The sequence below is a fragment of the Myiozetetes cayanensis genome, unplaced genomic scaffold, assembly GCF_022539395.1.
Source record: "Myiozetetes cayanensis isolate MyiCay16 unplaced genomic scaffold, myiCay2020 scf1, whole genome shotgun sequence".
Lineage (NCBI taxonomy): Eukaryota > Metazoa > Chordata > Aves > Passeriformes > Tyrannidae > Myiozetetes > Myiozetetes cayanensis.
The window spans coordinates 70,448,820-70,457,303 of NW_026086604.1; the positions used below are offsets into that span (position 1 = coordinate 70,448,820).

Here is an 8,484-nt window from a genome sequence, read left to right on the forward strand (position 1 = left end):
CCTTTTTATGTTGAGGAAAAATATAGCCTCAGGTTTTGAGTATAAATGCAGTTAATATTTTCTTTTTTTTTTTTTTTTTTTTTAATGGTAGTATGCTCATTATAAACAGTCCTACTAAATTCCAACAAGCATTGCTTGTGTACTTATTTGTTTCTCAAATGAGTAAAACTTCCACTTTTGTCTGACAGTATTTGATGTTCATACTAGACATATGAGGAATTGAGTGAATTGTGTAAGAACCAATACCAGGCTTGGTATGTAAACTGTCAACTCGGCAGTAGTCTGGGTGTTTGGAAGTTCATGTTTGAGGGAAGGTAGATCCCTTCTTTTCCCCCTCCAGCTTCAGCAGTGTAATTTTGCAAGGCACAGAGATGTTTGTTTAAGAAGTGACATCACATCACCAAGAATATGTAAAAACATGATCATTCTGAGGAATTAAAGAACAGGAAGAGTGGAGTATTTAGATGGGAATAGTTCTAAGTTTTATAAGTAACCAACACGTATAATTTCTAGGTGACTCATCAGTTCCAGCAAGATAATGGGAGTTTCTTGGGTCCTGTAACAATTGGTTTTAGAACATTTTGTTTGAGAGAAAAGTGAATTTTTGACCTGATGTCTCTAACTCCATGCTTCTACCTTTATCAAATCATTGTATACCATCCGTGCTCCTTAATTTAAATTCCTAAATATACCTTTATCTCTCAGAAGTATTTTGCCTTTTATTAAAAGGATAAATGAAATCTGTCTCTCAAAATGCAACTGGAAAATTGCAGCTAAAACTCCTTTAAAGTAATATTTCTGGCCTTGTTTCAAGAAAATGAAATAACTTTTCTGAATATGTGATAGTTAATGGATTCTTATTCATAAAAATCTGGCAGGTTTCTGCTGCTAAATGGAAAGCTCTAAAATTGCTGAGTTTTCCCAGGTGGTTTTACAGGGCTTCCAATGAAGGGTAGAAGGGAGTGATCTTATTCAGCAGTCAGAATTGTTTTGAGATGTTTGGATGTGTCAGTCTTGACTATTCCAATATCAAACTGTTGACAAAAAACATAAAAATTTTGAAGTTGATTGATTTTTGAGCTGGTCCAAAAGTTGAGTAGTCAAAAAATCGAGGGTTTGACTTTAATTTATCTTAAGTTGTTTCACATTTCTACCAATCCAGAGTTTTTTTGGAGTACTACTTTAAATGAGAATTAGGTTATAGATGTTTTAGATTCTGCACTTGATAAAACAGGATTGGATTTTTTTTGTCTATTTAGGCAGAAGCTCAGAGAACACCATACAGACTGGGAATTTGGAGAAACATGGCTGTTTTTTGGTTGTCGGCATCAGGATCGAGACTATTTGTTCAAGCAAGTTCACTATTTGACATTCATTTTGTATTCATGAGGGAATGCTTACCTCTGAGCCATTGCTGACAGGTTTTTATTACCTTTCAGAGATGAGCTGAGATGTTTTCTTGAAAATGGCACATTAACTCATCTTAAGGTTTGTTTCTCAAGAGACTCTTCAACTGCAGAAGTAGCTCCACCTAAATATGTGCAAGACATCATTAGGCTTTATGCCAAGGAAGTTGCCAGAGTCCTGCTGGAAGAGAAGGGTTACTTCTATATATGTGGGTGAGTAGAGTGGAAATGGACTGTCTCGGAAAGAAAGCAGTATAAGCAGAAGTTTGAGGCTTTAGGAAAACTTAGAGCTGTCTGAAAGAAGGGACCAAAATGATGCTGAAAGAGCCTTCCTGGAAAGCTAGAGTTTCATCCCTATGTCCATTCTTTTCCAATATAGTTTTGAAAGTAGAGCTTTTCCACTGATTATTTTAGTCACTCTATTTTTTTTTTTTTTTTAAGTTATAGGAGGTTTCAAGCTAATAGATTTCTCTTTAGAAAATGAGATATATGATTGCATGTGATGGGAAACTGCTCAGCTGTGAGATAGTAGCAGTCTTCTTCTGTGTTTCAGGTTTGGGTGCTCCAGAATGCTAAAGCTCTGTAATAGAAATATATATTGTACAGTGGGAAATTTTATTTGGATGCAAACTTACCTGGAGGTTCAAGATTTTTAGAAAGTTTGTTGGTAAATGCACAAACTGTTTGAATATAGGGCCCAATGTCAATATGTTCTCCTGCAGATATAAATGTCAGCTATTTATATTAAAAATAGCATTTGTAGTAAGTGACGGGTTTGGTAGCTTTTTTTATTGTTCTTTTTTAATATTGGAACCACATAGTGATATAATAATATACCTTCAGTAGGTCCAATTCTTCCTGAAAGATACCAGTTATTCTGTGACAGCTCAACTAGAGTTGCAAGGTTTTTTACTTACAAATTACAGTGCTGAAAACTTTGTAATGTTTGATTGAGAGAAACCCTGGTTAGTGTCAGTGCTCAGCTACATGAAAACTCAGTGAGAATCTTGCTGTACAATATAAAAGCTGTATTTTTATTTGGATTTTTTTTTAAATGCTGCTTTTCCAATACTGTCCTGCCTCTGAAGCTATTGATAAATGGAAAAATAAACATTTTCCTCCTCTAATTTTTGTTTTTCAGAGATAAGAAGCACATGGCTGATGGTGTAAGTGATGCTGTAGTAGACATTTTAAGCATGGAAATGGAAGCTGACAAATTAGAAGCAATGAAAATCCTGGCCATGCTTCGAGAAGAAAGACGCTATTTACAGGATGTGTGGAGCTAAATTATTTAGCTTTTCCTATGCCTTTGTAATACAAAATACTTCTTTTCACACATATGCTTTTGGCTAAAAGTTATTGTCAAAAGTGCTGTCAGTAGTTACACAAATGTTAACTCTCTATTGGCCTTCAAACAGGAACATGAAACCTCTTAAATGACAGCAAACCAGGCTGACCTTTGAAGTGTCAGAGATTTTAGAGATGGTACATAATGGACTGTCTCAGTGCCTTGATTCTCTCATTTTAAGATTAGTTTAATGTATAAATTAAAAACTTCTGCACTTGTACAAGCATAACTGTATGTTGACATTACATCATGTCTCTTTTCCTATAATGTACACATAGAGAAGCTGCAGAGTAAATATGTTATACAGTGATCTCTGTGTTATCAAATACATTACTGACTTGCCAAGATTTATTTGAATACTTCCTAGATATTTCCTGAAACTGCAGTTTTTTGGTTCGCACAATGAAAGTAACTGCCAAAAGGTTACTGAAGAATTTCAGCTCCAAAATTCTCTTCAATACTTAGCTTTTTCATTACATCATTACTTTGTATCTCAGAGTTTGCCACACTCCATTTTATGCTTATTAGATTTCCTGTGTAATTCTTTTGAAATTGTTTTCATTCCTGTCTCTAAAATGTTTGTGGTTTAATTTATGAACAAACTCAAGCAGTTGGGCTGAATTTGGTTGCTTAGTGAATAGTTTCTTAGATTACTAAACTAATTTTGTTAATTTGAAGACATAGTAAAGTACAGTGTTTTGAAAGCAATTGCCCATGTGACAATCCACTGCAAAATTAATTTGTTGAAAGCATATTTTCAAGTGTCTGGTCTTCTTTCTAACAAGGCACATTTGATGTACAAATAGGTGGAAGAGTAAAAGTGTAAATTATTCATGGTTCTCTTCAGATCTCTGCTCTTCCCTCTGCTTTTTCTAACTTCTAAATATCCTTGTTGTCTTGTCGGTTCCCTGTCATCCTTAGACCTTTAAGGATAAAAACAAAGTATGAGAGAGTATTTTAGACAAATCATTTTTTCCTGGGGAATATTGTTGTTTTGTTTTGACTTACGCATAATCAGAACCACATCACTTACTCGAAGTCTTATGGTTGTCTAGTGATTATTAGTTAATTGGTCAAGTTGTGTGCTGTGCTTGGTGAATCTGTTTCACACGTAAGCCTTGTCGTATTTTTCATTGCTCCTGGGGAATGTGTAGTGTTTTGCTGTCTGTTTCCTTTGGAAGTTAAGCCCCAAGGCCACGGTTTTTGGCATTACTGCATTCCAGTTTTACTTTGGAACTAGAAGTGGAGAATAACTGTGTTAGTAAAGAGAAAATAAGTCTTACCAGTGGTGTAATTAGAAATCCTTCTCCTAAGTCCCTGCCTTTCTATCTTTGGTGCTTCTGCTATTCTATCTGAGAGCCTAAAGTAAAGAAGAAAATGAGGAGTGCCTTGAGCTTCTATCTTTCCTGGTACTGTGCTGCTGATTACCTCATAGATCCGTCTTTCTCATGCGTTTCCTCAATAATTGCGCTGTCAGAAAATCAAGTTACTTTCCAAAAATGCAGAGGTATTTTTTAACAGTATGTTTGAGTAACTTTTTTTTAGTGGAATGGAAAATCTAAGCCTCAGACTTTGTGGGAAGGGATAGGTCCATTGTGCTCTACAAAAATTCTGTCTTGGGTCTGGTGTGTTAAGAGGTGCCCACAATGTGGGGGTGAGGGTGGGTGGGACATGTGTGTTTTTGTGGGACTGGTGGTGGGTATAAAGCTGTATTCAATGAAAAAAACACTTATTTCTGCTTGTTAGATGTTCTTCAGTTTCCTGTTTGTTCTTTGCCATCATTTGTATTGCTGCATTGGGCAGGAGATGCACGGAATGCTGCAGTTAGTAGCAGCGGTGCAGGTTTTAGGTGGACTCTCCCATTGACTGGTGGCTTGCTGTGCTATTAGTTATTGTATTGTATTTTGTACTCCAAAAATGCTAACTTTTTTTAAACCATCCCTGAATGTTATGCAAATTCTTCTCCAGTAGTTATATTTTATGTGGCCTAATACCAGTTACCGTTGCTATACAAAGATGTGCTGTCACATAAACCATGTGGAAAGTATATACTGCATGTTTTATCTAAATGTTATCCTGTAGCCTTACTAAAACTGCTCCCCAGATGATAGTATTTCTGTGCTGTTGAGGATAGAAATACTTTGTCAGGTTCCATGCTTGGCTAACGTGTCCATGGTGGATAGCATATCAGATGCCTATACCTGAAGACTGTGTTTTTTAAGATGTTGGTCGGCACCAAGCCATAAATAATTTTAAATGTATCTGATTCACAAATCTCCAGTTTGAATGGACAAATTCATCGGCAGCTGTACGTAGTGTGAAATTCCACATTGGAGACCGTATCTATTCAGTCCATTACTCTGTAGCTGATTATTTTAAAAGAAGAATAAAAGAACACTTATAGTGAGCAGATATGAAATGACCTGCCTGAAACTCAACTTTGAGCTTTACGGTTCCTATGAAGTCGTATGCTTGAAACTGTTATTTTCTATAATGTAAAAAATTATGTTCTCATTGTATATTCATGCATTAAGCAGTTTGGTATGTTGATGGCTTTGCACAACCAATTTTATTAGGGTCTCAATTTCACAGGATATCCTTTGTATACAAGGGACTTTTTTTTTTCTCGGTAGCTTTGTCATTCTGCATCTCAACCTGACAGCTTCAAATTTTTCCCTGCTCTTCAAATGGAAACTTTATGCCTCCTTCTGTGCATCAATTTCACTCCAGTTATGCATCATCTGAGTTGGGAAGACCAAAACTGAATCCAGTAGTCTAATTTCAGACATGACAGTGATTATCTAATAAAGACCAACAGAATATTTTTAATATTATGTTATATTTTTTTTCTGGATTGTGGGGTGTCTTGAAGAAATAAAAATAGGAGAATCACTGCATGCCTGCTAGTGGTTATAGGAAGAATAACTGGCTGAAAGGTATGAGCTAGAAGCTCTGGTCAGTTATGGTGAATTGAGAGATGAATCTAAATTGCCACAATGGTATGAGCAATTGATTTGGATCTTAAAATTGGGCTAGTTGATACAATGGTTTAATATAAGACCTGTAGACTATTTTAGTGAAACTTGAGAGTCTGCTTTCCAGTGCAGAAAATGTGTAAATAGAAAAAGCTGCTCAGTATTATTAAAGTTGCCTAGCATAAAGAAATCAAAATGCTTTTAAATTGATGGCAAAAACAGTATATCAATTTGTTTAGTCTCAAAACCCTATTCAAATCTATTTCATATTGAAAGAATCATAGTTTTATACAAATGCAAATTACAGTCTTGAAAAGTTGATTCAGCACCACTACAAATTACAGTCACTTTCATTAGCATTTGAATAAATGCTTCGCTTGTGCTGGAAAAGGTTTGTCATGTTGACAAAGCACTCGAAGCCAGTTGTGCTTATTAAAAAAGAAGAGATCCTACTGTTGGTTTGAAAACAGCAGTTTTGTAAGGCTCCATCAGTCAGAAGTATTCATTTCTAATCTACTTTTAACTCTATTGCTTGGAGGATTGATTGGTTTTCCTTACTTTTTTTTTTTAATGCCTTTTATTGTAACTTGCTAGAAGATCAACAGGGCTACTTCCAGTACTTTCTCCTCAATGTTTTCAGTTCTTAAGGTGTTGTGAGAAGAACGGTGTCACTTGCCCTTGTCTTATGAACATCACCAAACCAAAGCAGAATTACAGTGCTGTGATTACTCAGGTTGGTTTGGTTTTTTTTGGATGGAGGCAGATGTTGAAACAGGAAGTTGTGTGTACATCTGCACATTCCATGTGTCTGTAAAATTTACTTTTTTCTAGTTAAACGCTGGCTCCCTGGTTGTGATTCTTACAGACCATGCTTCTTGAAATTAAGATAGTACAGCACTCTCTTTTGGTGGGAATAGATTCCTGTAGAATAAGCCAGTCTTTATGTTACTGGCACTCCTTTTTGTTTTCTGTAAGGATGAAAAAGGAGCAGTATATGAGCTGTCAAAAATGCAGTCAACAGCTTATGGCTCTCAGAAGACACTGTTTCAAAGGCAGGATCCCTTTTTCATGTTACAGTTCTTACACATGCTGGAAGGGGGTGGCATTGGTGCCAATAGAAGCCCCAGAAGCACAGCTTGACTGTAGTAAATTTTTACATTTTCCTTGCCTAAGAACAGCTGGAGCAAACACAAATAGGAGAGGGAGAAAGGAATCCTGTAACATTTTTAAAATAAATTATCGGATGCCCAAGATTTTCACACAAGTTGGTTTTTAAAACATCTGTTCCTATGAGAAGCAGAACGCACTGATACTTTTTAAGTTACTGTTGAAAAACTCCCCCCAAAAAAGCTAATTCCTAAGTAGAAATGGCTGTATTTATCTACCAATGGGCAAGTTTCTTAAGGTCTTACAGCTTTGCACACGGAGAGTATTGCATTTTAAGGTAAATGGAAACATTTTTCATGTTTGTAAAACATCCTGCAAAAGTCCATTCAGAACTCATAGGCAATAAGGGTAATAATTCTTCCAGCAGTAGTTGTTTTGCTACTTTTTTTTAACAGGTTGTGTAAAACGTCTTTGTTTTTTCCATGCAGATGCATGTATATATCTAAATCTAAATATAGATTGATTGATTTAGATATATATGCACTGCCAAGATCTCCATGTATCTTCTGTCTTTTCTCTACAGATAAAACATACTTTGAAATATCTGTCTGGATAACTGTCTCCTTCAGTTTACACAGCTGTATTTTACTATTAAAATATACGTAGACCTTTATTCAGAAAATGTCAACACCTCCAAGAAAAAAATAGCTGCTGGGTAGTTCCCTCTATACAATCATTGCTATCAGAAGAATACAGGATTTTCCTTTTTCACTTTTCAGAGAGAAAGAAACTCACGAATGCACAAATGGTAAATAAAAAGGAGGGCATAAATCTGTAAACTGCTGTATGGATGGGGTGGAAATATTTATTTCTCTCATTCATCATTTCTTACAGTGCCTGTACCATGCTAGGGGCTTTCAAACACAAGAAACACAACTGATCTAGTTTATATTAATCTTACTAACTGAAAAGGCTTTTGTAGGATTATTATATTACCAACTGACATTGCTGTCATAATACAAGGGAATGTATTTTTTGAATTGGTTATTATCCAGTGTTTCTATTTATATATTCAATGTGTAGATTGTGAGTCCACTCTAGATTATCTCTGAAAGGTCATGACAACCAGGAGAGGTTCCTGAGGGTTGGAGGAAAGAAAATGTCACTTCAAGATGGACCAGAAGGAAGATCTGAATAAGTACAGGCTGGTCAGCTTTGTGCCTTGATCCTTGCAAACCATTACCAAGGGGAATTTGGTGATCTAAATTAGTCATCATGTATGATGAGGAAGTAGTGACTGACCAATGTGCTAGCCTCTCAAAATGTTCCAGTAATAAGTTCCAATAAACCAGTTCAGAAAACTGGTTTCTGAATCAGAGGGGGAAGCAATGGATATCATTTGATCTCAGCTACAGTAAGGCTTTTAACACTGTCTTACTGATGAAATAGGAACTAAAGAAGTAAGAGTGAGGTGGATTGAAAACTAACTGAACTGCTGGTCTCCAGTGGTTGGGGTTAGTTCAGCTGGTTCCAGTCAGTAATGTTGTGCCCCAGGGGATAATATTGGGTCCAGTCCTGTTTAACATCCTCATTAATGACCTGGACAATAGTGCAAAGTGCAGGTTCAGCACTTTGGCAGATGATGCAG

The 8,484-nt window shown here is 36.0% G+C and overlaps 1 protein-coding gene across 4 annotated transcripts in view; it reads left to right on the forward strand.

Moving 5' to 3' along the window:
* Positions 1 to 4,415, forward strand: part of MTRR (5-methyltetrahydrofolate-homocysteine methyltransferase reductase) — a 29,730-nt gene extending 25,315 nt beyond the window's left edge. For all 4 annotated transcript variants that reach the window (XM_050317900.1, XM_050317889.1, XM_050317909.1 and 1 more), the window contains 3 exons: positions 1,260 to 1,352; positions 1,440 to 1,619; positions 2,548 to 4,415. In XM_050317900.1, coding sequence (XP_050173857.1) covers positions 1,260 to 1,352; positions 1,440 to 1,619; positions 2,548 to 2,692 — 418 coding nt within the window. In that variant the 3' untranslated portion in view covers positions 2,693 to 4,415. The remainder of the gene's footprint in view (positions 1 to 1,259; positions 1,353 to 1,439; positions 1,620 to 2,547) is intronic.
* Positions 4,416 to 8,484: the final 4,069 nt, after the last annotated feature.